This window comes from Astyanax mexicanus, chromosome 2, assembly GCF_023375975.1.
Source record: "Astyanax mexicanus isolate ESR-SI-001 chromosome 2, AstMex3_surface, whole genome shotgun sequence".
Taxonomy (NCBI): domain Eukaryota; kingdom Metazoa; phylum Chordata; class Actinopteri; order Characiformes; family Acestrorhamphidae; genus Astyanax; species Astyanax mexicanus.
Genome location: NC_064409.1, coordinates 22,420,392 through 22,440,460, shown reverse-complemented (window position 1 = coordinate 22,440,460; position 20,069 = coordinate 22,420,392). Strand labels below are relative to the sequence as shown.

Sequence of the window (20,069 nt, the reverse complement as noted above, 5' to 3'; positions counted from 1 at the left end):
ATGCATAAATAAACCATTTGTTCAATAAAAAGTTTTACACCCAACTTGATTTTTCACATTTATCTAAAAATATAACTGATAAACAATACACTGATCTCACATACCTATATATTTCTTTGTATATCAGTGTGGTGAAAAATAGAAGAAAAACTGATGGAGTAGAAGTGAAGAGAAAATCAAGACGACCCAGTCAATGATAGTTCATTTGAACAAGTGCAGGCGTAAACAAGCTTAACTGCAGCAACGATTTCCGCTACTCATGATGAGCCACGACCCTACGGTCACACCAGTCAAATGAAGACCGGAACAGATCAATGAGTGTCTGTCTGCTGGATCTTTCTCATCAGAATACGTTACAAACTCCTCATTACAGCATTACAGTTACAGCAAGAATGACTGGATCACCCTAAACCGGGTCAACAGGTTGATCCAGAATCTTTAAAGAAGCTGTACAACTGAAATAGAAATTACCTTGAGGGTTATGAAAAGAAAAGAAAAAGATAAGGAAGCACAGATTCAGATACATGTACAAGGCTTCCATTTTAACTGGTAGCAGTAGCACCAGTATTGCAATGTTCTAGACCACTAGGTCAGAAAATCTTTAAAACATCAGGCAAGTCTTGTGGGGTGTTCCTCTCCATAAAAGGCTCTGGTAATGCAGGGGCTGTGTTTTGGACCTGTGGTTCTCTTTTTCTCTGTAATTCCACTGGCAGTATGTAGCCGCTGCTCCTGACTCCCAGTCGCCAACTGGGCCAGATATCTAGCACGCCAAATATTTGCCAGACGTCTGCGACTTGTCCACGATTACTCAGCGAGCGTCTTTCAGTAGTTTACACTACGATGCAAGCACAGAGAAATCTTCAAATTGACTCCGAGCAGAGTTTTTAATGGCGATCAACGAAAAACTGTTGGCGACTAAAAATCGTGTAATGTGAACCTGCCATAACAGTTCTTAAAGGTTCTGCTGTAACATCTAAAAGGTATCCAGGTACCACAGAACAACCTTTAGTGCAAGTCTTTTTTTTTTATTTATTTCCTACACTATACTGTCATGCCATGTGTCATGGGACAGGAACTAGTACATGGTCCCATGACTTTTGCCATATCCCTTGGAAGCTACAGAATACAGCACTGACTTGTGGGATATGTTGGCAGGGTCTACTGAATTTAATATGAATGTATTTCTACCAAAGTCGCTTTCAGTCTGTTCACAAGGACAATTCTTGCCAGACACCACTGGTCACCATCATTAGCCCCCACTTTACCCACACTGTCCACTTCGGGTGGTAATATTAACCTTCTATTATGCATTCCCTGTACACCTGAGACAATGTGGATGGAGGAACGTTAAATACACACCACACAACCTCATAAATGAAACGTCCCATCCGTCTGCACCCACTCAATCAGACCTCATTCCAACTCCCATAATTCACCTTGCCTACTTACCTTGCCTAGCATACTGGCCAGTGTTCAACCTCACTCACAAGATAACACCTCATAACTTGCATTGTTGTTCCCAAGCTGTGCCATCGTTTTATGATCCATTAACGTACAGCAGCCCCATTCTTATGTAACATCTTAGTACATAACCATAGTTGAAAGTATGGAGTAGTAAGAGCAAGGTCTTTATGGACAAAAGTATTGAGACAACTGCTCAGTTATGGTTTCTTATAAAATCAAGGCTATTAAAATGAGTTTATGCTGCTTTTGTTGGACTAACTGTCTCTACTGTCCAGAGATAAGTTTTTTTTTAAAGATTCTGCAGCACTGATATGAGGATTTGGTAGCATTCTGCAACAAGAGGTGAGTTAGTCACATCAGAATGCTGGATGAGGACCACTCATCCCATCTCATCCCATCCCAAAGTACAAGCAACTTCATCCCAGGGAACACAGTTCCACTGCTCCCTTTATACCCCCTTCTAGCCCACACCTGACCTAATATATTAGGCATGGTGCCAATAGTGTGCCTGTGTGTGCATTTGCACATCGGTGTCAGCAGTGGGAAGAACTTTAAGTAGCTGACTGCATTCGATGGAAGGTGTGTCCACAAATATTTGGACACACAGGGGCGGTTTCCCCAGACAAGGATTAAGCCTAGTCATAGACAATACTTTCCTTTCAATGGAAAATCCCCATTTAAAATAGTGTGCAGTTCAAGACTAGACGTAATACCTGTCTGGAAAACTAACCAAACTAACCCACTGTGTAATTAAGGTAAGAGTGGATTTAAATTGTGTATTAGATTTTGTTTTTTGCATGCTGTTTTAAGAGATGATGGGAAGAAGGACACATTGGCAGAAATAACAGGATCCTTCAATCCAGCTGTACAGAAGACTCCCATTTAGCAGCGCATGGCGCCGAGGCTAATTTTAGCCAAAACTGCATGAATACAGGCCTTTGAGTCTTCATTTTCTCAGCAAGGACCGTCTCTCACTCACTCTCCCTCGCTCCGAGACACTCTCTCTCCGTCTATTCCTGACTGTCACTCACCGTTCCTTCCTTCTTTTGTTGCTGTCCTTCTTTCCTTCTATACAGCTGTCACTCTGAGACCTGGAGCTGCAGAACAGCAGGGAATTTCTGTACATTCATAAGCAGTGAACTGACCTGTCCATGCCTGTCCATTGTGCAAGCCTGACATTTACCTTGGGGCAGTGGTGGCTTCAATGATTAAAGCTCTAAGTTATTGATCAAAGGTTTGTGGGTTCAATACCCAGGTCCACTAAGCTGCCACTGTCGGGTCCTTGAGCTCGGCCTTTAACCCTCTCTGCTCCAGGGGAGCAGCAGCATGGCTGACCTTCTGCACAGACCCTGGTTTCCAAATTGGCTTAAGTTAAGAGAAGAGCGGTTCTCATTCACCAACCATTCTTAAGAAGAAATTTATTTTTCCCAAAAGCCACTTTCCATTTACCATTTTCACATAAAGGTTCATGTGTTTGTTACATTGTATTCTGTACAATTATTTCAGTTAGTTTTGGTCATCATCACCTATGTTGGTGTGCGTTGAATGGAAAATTTAATTAAGTTGGCTATTTGACTCCCTTGCAGTGCAGGCATGACCCACAGCAGAATGTAACAGTGTAACAGATTCCTCTTCAGATTCCTTTTTATTTCTATTTATAAAAAGGGGTTGATATACAGTTACAGTAGATACAGGAATCACCAGTGTAATCTATTCCAACATTCATGATCTAGATCAATATAGGTATAGATACTTTTGCTCCTGGTCCCATACTACAGCTATCTAATTCACTTTTACACTACTGCCATAAATACAAAGTGCACATTCAGAGTCCTTTCAAGGACAGCTGTACAGAAGAATTGACCTAATGGTAGCACAGTCTTCAAAGTCCTAAAAAGTTACAGCAATCACGCTTAACATTAAATTGATGAATGAAAAGAACAAAACTGATCTGGTTCCAAAATCACATATCAAGGGTGTGAATACATTAGGCAGCAAGTCAACAGCTTGTTCTTGAAGTTAAATTGATGTGTTGAAGCAGGAAAAAATGGACAAGCGCAAGAATTGGAGACTGAAATTTAACAAGAATCAAACTGTGATGCTCTAGACATTGATGGTGTCAAAAGATGTCCAGAACATCAGGCAAGTCCTGTGGGGTTTTGCCAATATGCAGTGGTCAGGACCTACCAAAAGGGCTCCAAGGAATAAAAAAGGAGGGTCATGAACAGGGTAATGATCCCCTTTGGCACACTGATGTGATCCAGAAAAGTCATATGGGTGCTCATTTAACTGGTTTAATTGGTAAAGCTTGTCTAATCTTATAGGAGTAGATACAGAAGATCGCACTGTGGGAGGAGCTTAGAGGTCAGTTTGCTGGGAGTGTAGTGGACGGATGATCTCAGATTCAGCTGAGCAGCGGATCGGCTATAATAAAGCGCAGTGTGAGTATTAATGAAGTGAGGGTGATAAATGTATTACAGCTCGGCCACGGCATCCGGGTATAGCGCTCGCTCTCGTTAATAATGCACGACGCAGTGTGTGCTGTGTTCACATTCAGCAGCAGTGCAGGAGCAGCGCGGCCTGCTGAGTTATAGAAAGAGAGAGAGAGAGAGAGAGAGACACCACAAGAAATACAAAAAAGGGTACACTTTATGGGCAAAAGCATTGGGGCATTTATTGTTTTATCCAAAATCAAGGGTATTAAAACGAGTTTTTCCTGCTTTTGTTGGAGTAAATGTCTCTACTGTCCAGAGAAAACGTCCTACCAGATTTTAAAGCATTAGAGGATTTGATTACATTCAGCCACAAGAGCCCTTCTTTACCCAACTCCTCAACTCTTCCAAAAAGTATCGGACGAAGCTCCATCGTTCCAGTTCCACTGCTACGCAGCTCAATACTGGAGACTTTTTACCCATCTAGATGACACCTGACATTCACTTTAGCATGGTGCCAATATGTTTAGGTCATATTTGCTTCAGAGAGTTCTATTCTATTGGCAATTAGAGCTGCGTACTGGCAAAAACCTCAGTATACAGTATGCATTTTTCATTTTAAATGTTAGCACTAATATAAAAACATAATATAAAAACTAACCATTACATGAAATCTGAGCTTATACAAATCAGAACATTAGAAACAACATGGACTACTATGTGACGTTAATCTTTACATGTAAACCAATAAAAAAATCAATCGATACTTCCAAATATCAATATAAATAAAAATCTTTTTTATATTTTGAGTCATGGGAGTTGTTAAATCATAAAAACAACCTATTGGCCCCATCTAACACACTGCGCAAGGCATGTCACAATGCTAATTGCTTTCCTACTGTCTATTTTTATGTCTTACACCTGCGTTGTTTAAATGGCAACATGTAAGTATATCTACACAGATACAATTTCTGGCATATTGCTATCTTGGCAGTGGAAAACACAGGTGTGCCACTGAGACTAAAAACAACCTTGACACACACAGCCAGTCAGATGTTCATTGCAATCTTGGTAGGGAACTGTCACAGGCAGATCCTTTGCTTCCCTTATCTGTATGCTTTAAGTGTTTTGAGCCTCGCAAGGCATACTTTTCCTGTCATTACGATAGCAAAGATACACAGAGGCCCTAGCTAAAAGGTTGACGGCTACCCTAAAGATTGATAAAATAGGGCCCAATATGGGGGTTTTAATAACTGATACAGTCTTGCGAAACATAATATTGCGATACTCTGGTATACTTATACTTTTTATCGTCAATACTTCTCTACTAGGACTACATAAGCTGTGTGTTCATTTGCACACGTTTCAGCTGTGGGTGCAAAAATGCGACAAAGATTTGGACATACAGTATATGAAAATAGATAAGTACAGTAAAACCCTAATAACTCTGACTTATTAGTCAGGGTGATGGTTATGTTGGGTGGTATGGGGGGGGTTGACACATATGAATATGTCCAATGAAAGTCCTTGGACACACTGGGTTCACTCCTCATCTGGGTACGACCATAAAACATGTCACTTTCTGTAATGAACTGCGGGACATTTATAGACTCGGGGGCACAGGGGAAATTTATGGAAGCATTTGCACTCCTGTCCCGGGGTTCCCAAACCCACAGTATGTGTGTGTGTGTGTACTGGTCCCAGTGTGGGAATGTAATGTTCCCAGGGTTAGAACTGGAAAAAGATCTAATAAATAAAGATGTGTCAACACATACATATGTGCCAAAAGTCATGGGACAACACTATGAAGACTGATCATGAAGTATTACCTCAGCAAACACAGTTGTGAGGAGTTATCTTAATAGTGGGGTTGAACACTGGCCACTGGCTCTTGGTAAGAGCATGTGAATTATGGGACTTGGAGTGAGGTTTGACAGTGGGTGCAGATGAATGGGGGGTTCCATTTCTGAAGTTGTGCTGGTATTAATTTCTTGAATGATGCTCCATGGATGAGTTTGGAAATTGGGGATTAGGAGGGTTCGTGATTATCCAATATTCTAACCTCAGAAAAAAGCATCTCAATTAATCCATTCCCATCCATGGGGTTAAGCAGGGAACACCACAGTCAGCTGGATCATGCAGATAAAGGCTGTAATGAAGGAACCTAATATAGGCATGATATCTAACCTGCCACACGTACACAAACTCGTAGCCTGTTAACACGTATCTGGATATTTACTATCACCCCATACAGAACTAGCATGCTAACAAAAGCATTTTGGTCTCTGGGTGAATGGAGATATTTTTTAACAGGAAATTTACCTCAATTTTTGATAATAATTCTATGAAAAACACTTGTGTGAGACATTAACACACCACAAAGAAGAAAGAAAACTAAGCAGTGAAATATACAAGAAAGTATATGGATTCTAAATCTAAATATAAATGTTATATTTAATAGACTATTTGCATTAATTCATATGTGTAAATTAGAAATCTACTGCTATCTGTGTGCAGACACTGTAGCAAAGGTGGGCAATAATGATATTTAATCGTACTGTGATAGATTTAATTAGCATTTTGACAGTATGTTTGACACTTTGACACTTTTTTTTAACATATTGTGGGTCTCATCACTGCTTAAAGGACACTGACCCAACTGCACATTTAATTAAAGAGAGAGTAATGAGTGCTGATTAATTTGATGATGTGCAGCAAAAAAATGATTAAAAGCAAGAGAGAGTATTTGAATGGCACTGCTGATACATTTTGTCTGCGAGACAAAACCTTTCAATAAAGTTTTATGATATTATCTCAATAAGTTGCCCACTATAACAATATCATAATACTGATTCTATGAAAATCTATCTTTCACAAGATTATTTTGGTGGATACTTCACAGTATCTGTGTTACTGAAAAGGATAAAATACTCATAAATAAGAAAATACAAGGAATTATGGATTTATTGGTGTCAGCTTCACAAAATTTGAACACCAATATTCTTGACTGCAGTTTGACCCTATTCATTTGATTCAAGCCGCCATGTGAAGTAATAAAAAAGTAACTTTAGTAAGTCAAACTGGGTGGCAAGTCTTAAAAATACCAATCTTTTGGCAAACCCCTAACTGGAATACAATATTTTTATCATATATCACCCAGCCATAGACTGCAGTACTGTAGTTCAGTATAAAGAAAGTTTCAAATAGCTCAACGTTCAGTGACCAACAATAGGGTTGCAACAAATTATTATTTTGGTAGTCGGCTAATCTGATAATTCATTTTTAGATTAGTCAATTAGTCAACAATTATTTCTGCCATGTGCTCCAGGTCTAAAAATGAAAACAGCTGAACTTGAGATTTAAAAGGGATTAAATACCTAGATGTTGTTTAAACGTTAAGAGTACTGATATTTAGTGAGTAAATACGTAATCTGTTGTTTTTGGGCACTTTTGGAGACACAGACTAAATTGAGTGTAAACTGTATGAGTGAGCCATTTACTCATCTCACATTGTGTTTTTGTCCCCAGCACTTTGCATAAAGTGGTACTGTTGCGAATTAACCATTAGCCGACAAATTTAAATAATCGACACTGTCACTTATATCGACTAATCGTTGCAGCCCTAACCAAAAACATGATTTTTGTGTGGATGGAGGCTAAACCAGACAAAATATCCGGATCTGTTTGGACAGGGTCTTGTAGAGAGCAAGGAAAGAGAGCACAGATTTGAAAGCCTGATAAAACAGTTCTCTATTCAGAGTTATTAACACCATCTGTACCCACTGTACCAACCCTGAGAGAGTGAGAGTGAGAGAGAGGGCGAGAGCGAGAGCGAGAGCGAGAGAGAGAGAGAGAGAGAGAGAGAGAGAGAGAGAGAGAGAGAGAGAGAGAGAGAGAGCAAGAGCGAGAGAGATCACATTACAAAGCTGCAACTGATGTCCAGTCTTCGCAACTTTAGCAAGTGTGAGAATTGGGACAGTCTGTGTGTGTGTGTCTTTCTCTCTCTCTCTCTCTCTCTCTGTGTTTGTGTGTGTGTGTGTCTTTCTCTCTCTCTCTCTCTGTGTGTGTGTGTGTGTGTGTGTGTGTGTACGGACAGGGCACTGGAGCCATTTCCTCTTGTTCCACTGTTTACTGTGAAATGCAATCATATTCCACAGTGACTTCCTTCCTCCATGCATCCATCTATCCATCCATCTCTCTCTCTAGTCTCTCTCTCTCTTTTTTTTCTTTTTCTGTCTCTCTTTCACTCTCTCTCATCCTCATGCTGTGCATCTCAGTAGTCAAAGAAACTGCATGTTTGACAGCTCAGCTCAGAACTGGACATAATTCATTACAAACTTCATAAAATGGGATGTGTGTGTGTGTGTGTGTGTGTGTGTGTGTGTGTGTGTGTGTGTGAATGACAGCTAGACAAAACAGAGAGCAGTGGAAAGGAACATAGGGCATAGAAAGGGCAGTCAGTGTGTGGGGGATATTATATACATATTGTGTGTGTGTGTGTGTGTGTGTTCCTCTTCTGTCTGCCAAGAACAGAAAGGAACAAGTTACAGGAAACCTTACCTTACAGGAAAGTTAGATAGTTGCTTGTTTAAAAGTTATTTTGAAGCATTTTAATTGGTCTATTTATAATGAAATTCTGATACAACAAAAACACGATTTAACCCATCCATGCAGAGAATACACACTAATGAACACACGCATTCAGTGAGACTTGAGGAACACCGAGGGTTGGGGTCTTTTGATTAAGGACAAACTGATAGCAATTTGCCAACCATGGGAATTGAACCAACAACCTTGTCATAAGAAGACCATAGGTGTAGACATGTAGCCCAAAGAAGCACTCTCTTCAAAACAAAAATATATAATTTCTCATCATCCAAAATACTGCATTTCATAGTGAAAAAGGGTATTGTAGTGCACAAACAGGTGAAGATATATAGTCCAAAAATTTGTTCATTTTCTAATTCAACTTTGTGCACTACATAAAAACAGAGCACAGTTCTGTGAACAGGCAATCTCATACATTGTAAAGTAGTGTGCACTTTTCGAATAGGATGAATAGGGTATAGCATCAGATACATTCTGAAATAGTGTTGTCCATCTAGCTTAGTTGTTGCTATGCCATCACCAGAGCGGCCAGAAATTGACCAATTCATGATGCCTGCTTAGAAGTGTTTAAGACATGGTGTAAAATAGAGCACTATGTAGTGAATAGGGCACAGTTTCAGACACTCATCCCTAATACCTCTGTGAAAAAGGCCGGAAATCTGTCCATCAGGAGCGCAGGATGAGTCATCACAGGGTAATTAGTGCACACTCGTTATCCTCCGCTCAGAGCAGGGGGTAATTACCGTAATTAACTACACACACACACACACTCACATACACACAGCCTCAAAACAACAACACACACAGGTACTGAGCTATTCAAGCAAACACACACACACACACACACTTCACAAGCTGTGTTAGCCACAAGCTGAGTTAGGGGAGGTATTTTGGGTTGAGCTGCTGTTGTTTTTGGTGTGTGTGTTTGGCTATTTCTGTGCTACTTGATGTTCAAGATCAAAGAAGCAAGACCTTTTCTGAGAATTGCTATTTAAAAAAGAGAGCACGAGACTCTGCTGGGAACACACACACACACACAACCACAGTCACTAAAGGGGTTCTAACTAACGCTAGCCTGATTTGGTTAGCACAGAGCTGCGGACATTGCTCTAAATCAAACCCAAAAACGTCTCATCTTCACCCTTTGTGTTGGTACTGATTGTTCATTATACACACACACACACGGACAAAATTGTTGCTACCCCTCGGTAAATGAAGAGGAAAAAAACAAAATGGCCACATTAAATAAATTGAATCCGACAAAAGGAATAGTAAATAAAAATGCTATGAAAATGATCAAATGAAAATCTAACATTATTTAAAAAAATAAACACATGAAACAGGCCCGGACAAAACTGGTGGTACCCCTGAAAATATTGTAAACAAAGAGATATGTTGAATCAAGTCCACTAATTAGCATCACAGGTGTCTACAATCTTGTAATCAGTCAGTGGGCCTATATTTATAAGGCTACAGGTAGTCACACCATGCTTTGGTAACATTGGGTGTGTACCACACACCACAGGAAGTGAAGGAAAGAGTTGTCTCAGGAGAATATATATATATATATATATATATATATATATATATATATATATATATATATATATATAAATAAAAACAAGCATGTTAAAGATAAAGGTTATAAGACCATCTCCAAGCAGCTTGATGTTCCTGTGACTACAGCTGCACATATGATTCAGAAATTTAAGATCCACGGATGAGGCTGCAGAACGAATGGTAACAAAAGAGTCCAGAAAAAACTTCTTAAGAAAAACTTCTTCTTAACTTCTTAAACTTCCAGCTCATAGAACATCAGTGTCAGATTGCACCATCCATCATTGTTTGAGCCAAAGTGGACCAAGGAGGACACCATGGTTAAAAACAAAACATAAAAAAGCCAGACTGGAATTTGCCAAACTACATGTTCACAAGCCACAAGGCTTCTGGGAGCATGTCTGATGGACAGATGAGACAAAAATGGATCTTTTTGCCAAGGCACATCAGCTCTATGTTTACCGATAAAAAAAGAAGCCTATCAAGAAAAAAAACAAAAAAACACTGTCCCTATTGTGTGAAACATGGAAGAGGCTCTGTAATGTTCTGCAGATTTTTGCTGCATCTGGCACAGGGTGTCTTGAATCTGTGCAGGGTATAATGAAATATCAAGACTATCAAGAGATTCTAGAGAGAAATGTGCTGCCCAGTGTCAGAAAGCTTAATGTCAGTTGCAGGTCATTGGTCTTGCAACAGGATAATGACCCCAAACACACAACTAAAAACACCCAATAACGGCTAATGGGAAAACATTGGACTATTCTGAAGTGGCCTTCAATGAGCCCTGACCTAAATCCTATTGAGCATCTTTGGAAGGTGCTGAAACATGCTGTCTTCAAGCCTGAGACCACTGGAGCAGTTTGCTGAGTGCTGAGAGGTTTCATTGACTGTGACTGCCTCAAAAGGTTGTGCAAAAAAAATATTAAGTTAAGCTTACCATAATTTCTGTCCAGGTCTGTTTCATGAGTTTATTTATTTTTTATTAATTCTGTTGAAACATGGTTGAAAAGCAATGTCTGACTTTCATTCAAGTTTTTTTTATGACCACTGTGTTTTTTTCTTTCAGTAACCGAGGGGTACCAACACTTTTATCCATATGTATACATATAAAACAAATGCACTATATAGTGAATAGGGCAGATGCAACAGTCCTAGAGACTTTTAATATGTAGCCTAAAATGGCAGATTAGCCACAATGAATAACTTGTGATTCGAACTGTTTTACAAACTGAATTTACTTTTGATAATAGATGAATGCCACTGTGTTGGTTTAATAAGCCGGTTCTGTTAGAAACTGACCAGAATGCAGCTAGTGGCCCAATGCTAGCTAACAGTTGAACACAGCAGTAAGGATTGGAGGGTGTTAGATTGGATTCTAACTGTTTTTCTATTTGAATTAATGGCTGATTGTGGATGCTGTTTAGATAATAGTAAATTCTACTGTTTGATATGATGTGCATGATGTCTGTACATTACTGTGGTCTTCAGTAACAATTTACTATTTAAGTACTATTAAGACAGACACTGGATAAATGCAGCGCGCACACACACGCACGCACGCACGCACACACGCACGCACACGCACACGCACTACATTCACAACTCAGCAACACTGCCATTACTTGGCTGTTTTTTTCCTGCCCCTGTGTGTGTATGACTGTGTGTGACTTGGCTTGAAGGTAAATAGTGTAATCCCCTTAAATCTCTCGGCTCAGCCTGAACACATCAGCCGACCAATCCCATTGCCCCATACTAAACGCTTCACAGTTGCTGTAGAGACCATGCATGTGCGTGCGCATGCACACACACACACACACACACACACACACACACACACACAAAATCGCACAGACACAGAGACACAGAGACCCACACACACACATACACTCACACAGATCAAGGTGAATGAGGAACAGACTGTTCTCCTAAGAGGAACTAGTCCACTTCCTCCCACAGTACAGTTCACTAATACAGTTCAGTGGGTTGACTGTACAGTAGGTGTGTAAGGATGGAGTGTTTGGATTGTGTCACAATTTATTTTCGTTTTTTTTTTGTATTGTTTCTACAGAAATAAACCTCTTTACTTATGAACATTAAATTGGCTCAGCCAAATAAAGCTCAAAATGACTACAAAACTACAAACATGCCTTATAGCCGAAGAAAACACAGAATGGCCGTGTAGCTCATGTAGATTCACCTTCCAAGGAGTTGCTAGGCTATTGCTCCTTGGTCACTAGGGTGGCTATATGGTTGCTGTTGTGAAACACATGGTTCCCATGGGGTTGCTAGGTAGTTGCTGGGTGACTGCAATAGTTTCCTAGGTGCTTGCTATGGTGTCGCTGAGGGGTGCTCTGTTTTTTTTTTGTTTTTTTTTTATCCTGCTTTTGTTGGAGTAACTGTCTCTACTGTCTAAGTGAGACTTTCTACTAGGTTTTGGAACATTGCTGTGAGGATCGTATTGTGTTAAGCATCAATAAGACCGCTAGTGGGTGCAGAATAATAATAATGGATAATAACCATCCACATTATTCTCAACTGCCCAACTCATGCCCAACTCATCCCATCCACAAGCATTATCTCAGAAAACACAGTTCCACTGCTCCATGGTGGAAAACATCTGAACATGTACATTAAAAGGGGTTTCCACAAACATTTTGACATGGAGTAGAGTAAACAAGGTCCCAGATTAATTAGTCAATATTCTGAGTGTAGAATTAAACTTTACCAGATAAGAAAAAATATCTGGGAGGTGGAGCTAATAGAACAGTAACAAATCTTTCTAAAACAGCTTAATAACACCTTAATGCTGAACTGAACTAAACTAAACTAAACTAAACATACTGACTGTGTCTGATCAGCGGACATCCGGACTGACTGAATAACTCACTCACACTACACACAGGAACATCCTGGCATTTCCCATGATGACTCATTCCATTTTTATATTTCTAATCATTGTCTTGCCACGCCCGAAAAATACCCACTGCCTGAACTCACACCTCAGTAATCACACCTCATAAACCCTGCCTGAGCAGCGATTCAGAAACACTGAGGAAGTACAGAGATCTGGAAAATAATTTTCTCCTAATACTAGTATAAATGTGGTCCACTATAAATGTGGTATTTTAAATTATTTATGATAGAAATTAATGACTTTAAAAATTACATAAAAAATAATTCATACTTAATACTTCTTAGCTGCATTAGCTTCATCCTATGCAAATATAGAGATAGCCATGGGAGGACACACTGTTAGTGTCCCTCGTATCACTACTAGGAGTGAACGACTGCTGTATGCAATTGCTTACCAGATAATCACACCAGCAGTTACTACAACCTGGATTCATTCCTAAAGATGATACAATTCCTGTCCATAGCAACACAGGTTTCTTGTTCATAATACCATCAGATATCCTATATAGCAGGCAATTCGCCAAAACAACCATTCTGCTTCTCTCAGTCCAATGATGTGCCCCTTTACAAATTCGGCCAGTGCAACATGTCTTCAAAAGCATTATCTAAGAGTCCACACCAATCAAAGACGTACACTACACAAAGGGAGCACTCGAGAGGCTTTTTATAGCGCAGAGGAAGCAATTTTTTTTGCCACACCTGTAACCATTTACATATCTGCCTGAGACTATTTACTATAAACTATTTGCAGAGAATTGGGGTGCATTCTTTTTTTGTCAATAAGTCTGTGTATTTATTACAGCTGCACAACAATGAAAAAAACAAAACAAAAAAAAAAAACCTGACATTGATTTTTTCCAGATGTCAGTGAATCAACATCAAAATCAAGATATTATTTAAAATACTTAATGTTTGAAGGTTTAGAGTTAAGAAATATAATCTGCCTTTGGTAGATTGGTCATGAAAAACGAAAATGTTGCTAAATTACCTTTTATATTTAGCCATTTGTGACATAATATGTATGGTTTGGTTTTCTTTATTTGACCTAGTTATGCCCTATAAAATCAGTTCTATTTTTTCCAAATTTAGATTTCTTTATTCACTTAAAAAAAAAAAATCCTTATATATCTGAAATACATTTAAAGCCATTCACCACAATGCAAAAATCATAGGGCAGGACATTGCATGTTATGCAATGTGACTGTTGAGCATGTGCACACTGTGATAATGATACGCAAACAGTATATTGTGCAGTCCTAGTATATAAAATCATCAGCATGTGCTAGTCAAACCTACTATTTCAGGTGTTGCAAATAGCAAATAGTTGTCAATTTCTCTTTCTGTCTCTCTCTCACACTTACAAACACACACACACACTCGTGTGTGTGTACGTTCACAAAGCCTTACACACTGCCCAGGGATATCCATTTAAAATTACCGACCACTTTCTTTTGTGCCATATGGCCAAGCCAGCAGGAGGCCTAACACAGACTCGACTTCAGCCGCTTAACGCCTGTATATGTGTGTATGTGTGTGTATGTGAGTACTCACTCATACTGCGCTGCTAGCTTTTGGTAGACAGCTGAGGTCCAGGTGAGGCTGTTCTCCACAGGCGTTCTCCTCAAGGCACTCATGACCTGCAGAGAACAGAGCAAGATACTGAGATGAGAGCGACCTGATCCACATATACACATATATATATATATATATATATATATATATATATATATATATATATATATATATATATATATATATATATATATATATATATATATATATGTACCTTCACGGTACAGGGTCATGGTTCAGTACACGTAAATGCATGCAGTCTATTGGAACCAAATCGTTTCTGTACTGTTACACCCCTACAACCTACAGACAGACAGACAGACAGACAGAAAGATGCAAATACACCCACACCAACAATAAAAATCAGCAATAAAATCAAAATCACTGCCATGTAAACTGCCCATATTGGCAGAAAGTCAGTTGTGTTGAAACACAACTGACAAGAATCTGAGACATTTTAACAAACTGTGATGTTCTAAAAAATGATTTGGTCAGAACATCTCCAGAGCATTCAATGATTCAATTGATTCAATGGAACAGGTCTTGTGGCGTGTTTTCGGTGTGTAGTGGTTAATACCTGCCAAAAGTACAAAAGAGAAAGGATAACCAGTAAACTGGAGACAGAACCATGGATACTCTAGACTTATTGATGCTCATGGAGGCTCCACCCACTTCACAACTTAAATGACTTAAAGAGTCAGAATGTTGTCACAGGACTTTTGACAGTATGAGCGGAGGACCTACACAATACTAAGCAGGTGGTTTTGCTATTATGGCTGATTGAATAGTCATTGTGATGAACTGTATTGGATCAGTAGAATGGCATTGAGCCAATAGTAGGGTTCTGAATGGGTAATAAATAACAGAGTGACTCTGAGATAGACGTAAAGAATGAGTAAAACTGAATAAACTTAATAAAATGAACAGTATGGAGTTACTGACGAGAAAACCAACAAAGCAACACTGATTTATTACTGAGAGAAAACAACACAGCAGCATAATAATAAGGATAACACAAAAAGAATGTTGAAACAGCGAAACAGTTGAATTCCACACATAGCAAATGAGTGAATCAGCTCAGATAGAGAACAGAGTCTAACGAAGGATCATCATGAACACAGCGTAAACTGAAAAAATGTCACAGCACCCATTTGTTCTAAAAAAAAGATCTGGAATACTGATTCATCTGACCACAATACACTGTGTTTTTACTGTGTGACGGTTCATTATCCCAGTGGACAGTGCTTCTAGACATTGTGAACATTAGGCTTGTGTTCTGTACAGTAAAGTTGTGAGTGGTATTAGTGAATATAGTAACTCTGTATTGTAGAGCTTGTGTTCTGTACAGTAAAGTTGTGAGTGGTATTAGTGAATATAGTAACTCTGTATTGTAGAGCTTGTGTTCTGTACAGTAAAGTTGTGAGTGGTATTAGTGAATATAGTAACTCTGTATTGTAGAGCTTGTGTTCTGTACAGTAAAGTTGTGAGTGGTATTAGTGAATATAGTAACTCTGTATTGTAGAGCTTGTTGTTGATAAAGGCATGAAAAAGGAAGTATAATAATACGCATATATGTGGGATAAATGCAATCTTTTTTCTGTTTGTTTGTTGTCTGATAATCCCTCTTATACTATTGACATATTCTAACATATTTTCTCTTTTTCACACTCACCCACAGATGCACAGTTATCATTACAGTATCATGATGAGCACTGTGTGTGTGTGTGTGTGTGTGTGTGTGTGTGTGAGAATAAGTGTAATCAGAACAGGGTGTCAGAGTGGGGTACAGTGGTTGTATAGAGGGTAATAACAGTAATGACTGTAACACAGCTGGTACTGAATGGGTTAACAGGAAATGATAAACATACACTCAGCTCATCTCTCTCCCCAGTCTCTCGGTTATTCTTTTTCCTTTATTTCTTTCCCTTCCTCCACTCGTACTTTCTGTGAGTCTACCAGAACTAACAGCAACAATATTATGTTTAAACGTTTGAAGATGTTTCTTATGAAATCAGTATTAAAAAAAGAATAATCTTTCCAGAGAACATAGTTCCACTGCTCAACATCTTAATACTGGGGGCTTTATTCCCTTCTAGCCCTCACCTACCTGCCATGTTTATTAATCTGCTCCAGGGAGTCCTATTCTATTGGCAGTACTTATCTACAGGACTAGACAAGCTGTGTGGGTATGCTTTTGTACATCATGTCAGTTAAAGTAGCAAAATGAAACAGGTTGGGATGATTGAAGTAAAGGGGAAGAAAAAAGAAAGTGAGCGAAAGAGACACAAAGAGGAAAAGAGAGAGAGAGAGAGAGAGAGAGAGAGAGAGAGAGAGACTTAAGGTGGGGACAATAACACCATGTGGTAACCTTTGCTGATGGGGTCACCTTTACCTACCAAACCACAATAGGGAAAGTAGAGTGTGTGTGTGTGTGTGTGTGTGGACTGCTGGAGTCAACACAAACTGGTCTAAACTGCACATTCCATTCTGTGGAACTGTGTGTGTGTGTGTGTGTGTGTGTGTGTGTGTGGTCTTTATGTTCTACCAATGGGCTTTAAAACCAAGGCATCTGGGCATTCCTTTAAATATATTTAAAAAAAGAGAGTTAAAACCTCAGCTGTGTGTGTGTATGCATTCATGTTTGAAATGTAATATTTGGAATGTGATATTTGGATTTTGTAACTTTCTTAATAAATATAAATATCTTATTCATTATTTTGTTCAATTTTGCTATATTTATATAACCATTTAATCATTATTTATAATATTGAAAAACACAAACACCCAATATGTTTCTTTGTGCAAATGCACACACAAAGCTTGTCTAGTCCCTATAGAGAAGTATTTCCAATAAAATAGAAATCTCAGGATCAGATAAATATATAACTAATAGCACTCAGTACAAAGCACCCAGTATTTAGCTGTGAAGCAGTGGAACTGTGTTCTCTGGAATAAGACCTCCAACCAATTTTTTTGGAATAAGTTGTGTTGAGTTACGGCTAAGCTGGGGTGATTATCTTACCCTGACCTCACTACGCTCATTTTGTCGCTAAATGCAATCAAAATCCTCACAATAATGTTTCAAATAATCTAGTAGAAAGTTTGTCTGGACAGTAGAGAGGGTTACTTAAAAAAAAAAAAGCAGGATAAACTTTTAATACTATTAATTTCAGGAGAAACAATAAATGAGCAGATGTCCCAATACTTTTGTCCATGTAGTGTCTTAATTCAACTTGATTCAAACAGACCATTCTAGAGACCTAAATTACGGGTTTACTTATGTTTTGTAGGCATGAATTTACATAGGCTATAAGTTAAATAAGTGACAGCCTAGTCCAAAGCTGGTTAGCATCGTAGCATTGTTAGCCTAGCATCTACCAATTGACATCAGACCCTAAACATGTCTTAATTAATTTGACTGTAATCTGGGGTCAGTAATCAATCATGTTGATCTAAATATATTTACCAAACTACTCATTTAAACTACACACAAACACAGCTACCCCCACAAACACACACACACACACACACACAAAAAAAACTGGTTTGTGTGTGTGTGTGTGTGTTACTGGGTCAGGTATAGCTAACAGCATTCTACACCAGTGCCCACTACAGAATCATTAACGTGCCAGCTGCTCTTCCTGCTCTGTTGCTATGGTACAAAGACACACACACACACACACACACACACACTCGCTCTCACACACACACACACATCCTTCCCCCCTGCCTCCCTCTTTCCTCATTCCACTACACTGCTGACACCAACCATACATTGAATCAGTCCATCATGTTTGTGTGGAAAGGCTACGCAAGCCTGTTTACACTCATACACACACTCACACACACACCCTCTCACAACAACAAACCACCAGCGCCACTTACGACGTGTGTGTGTGTGTGTGTGTGTGTGTGTGTGTGTGTGTGTGTGTGTGTGTGTGTGTGTGTGTGTGTGTGTCAGCCCTGATTCACTCAGGCCTGTATTTTACTCGAGGGTCAGTAGATTACTATTCACTTTCCCACACGTTAGAAAGCTGTTTTGCTCAGGTAGGAAAACACCCAGGAGACCACCAGACACACACACCCTACCAAAACACACACACACACACACACACTTCCCAGAATCACTTCCCTGCCAGATGTTATCAAAAAAGTGGTCCTACTGTAAACATGCCAAATCTCCAAGGCCGCTTAGCTGAAGAGTCAAACTGATACATTATGTGTACACATTCAGGAGTAGACAACTTATTCAATAACTTATTGTTACTTTCCACTGTTTGTTTTTAAATAAATTAGATTGTGATACAGTAGCCATATGTTCACTACAGTTCACTACAGATTCTCTTACATTTTAATTGAGTTACATTGTGATACAATACTCATACTTTCAATATAGAGCAGTTTCTTCCTTTTTAAATGAGCTACATTGTAGTACAGTCTCCGTATATTCACGTATATAGTACAGTTTCTACACTTATAATTTAGTTAGATTTTAATAGTGTATCCATACCCTTATTATGGTAGTTCCTGTCCCCTTTAATTTCAATGTAGACGGTGTTAAAAGTACCACAATTTCACTGTACTGGTTTTCCTGCCCTTTTATTGACTTAAACGGTGAAATAGTATTCATACAGTTTCTGCTCTTTCAATTTTGGTACATACACATACTTTCTCAATAGTACACTTCATTCTCTTGTAGTTGAGTTTGGTGGTGATACGGTACCTATATGCCTGGTCTTTTAATTCGAGTTTGGTTATGAAACAGTACCCATACATTTGCTGTAATGCACTTTCCACTTGTTTGAGTAAACTGTAATACGGTACTCATACTTTTACTATAGTACACTTTCTGCTCTTGTAAGTTACCATTTCACATGGTTTAGAAATCAGAAATGATACATGGGATTCATTTACTGGATTGTTTCACAAAACTCTCCATAGTAAGGCAGCCAATAGTGAGGGAAGACTAAGAACATGAGTAAGAACCACTGGGAGAAACCAAGACTCAAAAAGGATCTATTTTTTCTAAATAGGAAATGAGAGCAATTGTTATGAGAACAACAAGTGAGGAAATGACTAATGAATAAACAATAATGAATAAAGAAATATAAAAGAGCAAAACGGAAGTACGGAAGATTAACCTATGAAAAACTAATGACTCATGCAAAATCCTTATTGGGAAAAAGCAGTTGTGTTTTCACAACTACTTCTTATTTATATTTGCCAAAAGGTTACAATGAATGGACCAATAGAAATGACTACCATTGACAGTTAAGAGGTTTTTCCATCTAGTATAAAGTTTTGTTAATATAAGGTTTTGTTTAACAGCTGCAATATTAGTATAAATAAGCACAGACACCTGGTCTAAAAGGGGTTCCTCAAATGTTCTTTAGTAATAGCAATGGTTTAACATTTAGAGACGTGAAAATTGGGTGTTGAAATGGCGCTTTACCTGGTTACGGTATAGGGAAAAAACTCTACTGCATATGGCTCAAAATGTCCTGCTACTGTGTTTTTACAACA

The 20,069-nt window shown here is 38.8% G+C and overlaps 1 protein-coding gene across 2 annotated transcripts in view; it reads right to left on the bottom strand.

Moving 5' to 3' along the window:
- Nucleotides 1-20,069, bottom strand: part of usp6nl (USP6 N-terminal like) — an 82,223-nt gene that overhangs the window by 60,881 nt on the left and 1,273 nt on the right. The window contains exons 2-3 of one of the 2 annotated variants that reach the window (XM_049473839.1): nt 14,761-14,849; nt 14,526-14,611 (exon numbers count right to left, since the gene is read on the bottom strand). In XM_049473839.1, the coding sequence (XP_049329796.1) occupies nt 14,526-14,529 (4 nt within the window). In that variant the 5' untranslated portion in view covers nt 14,530-14,611; nt 14,761-14,849. The remainder of the gene's footprint in view (nt 1-14,525; nt 14,612-14,760; nt 14,850-20,069) is intronic. The other variant, XM_049473838.1, reaches the window with a different exon arrangement.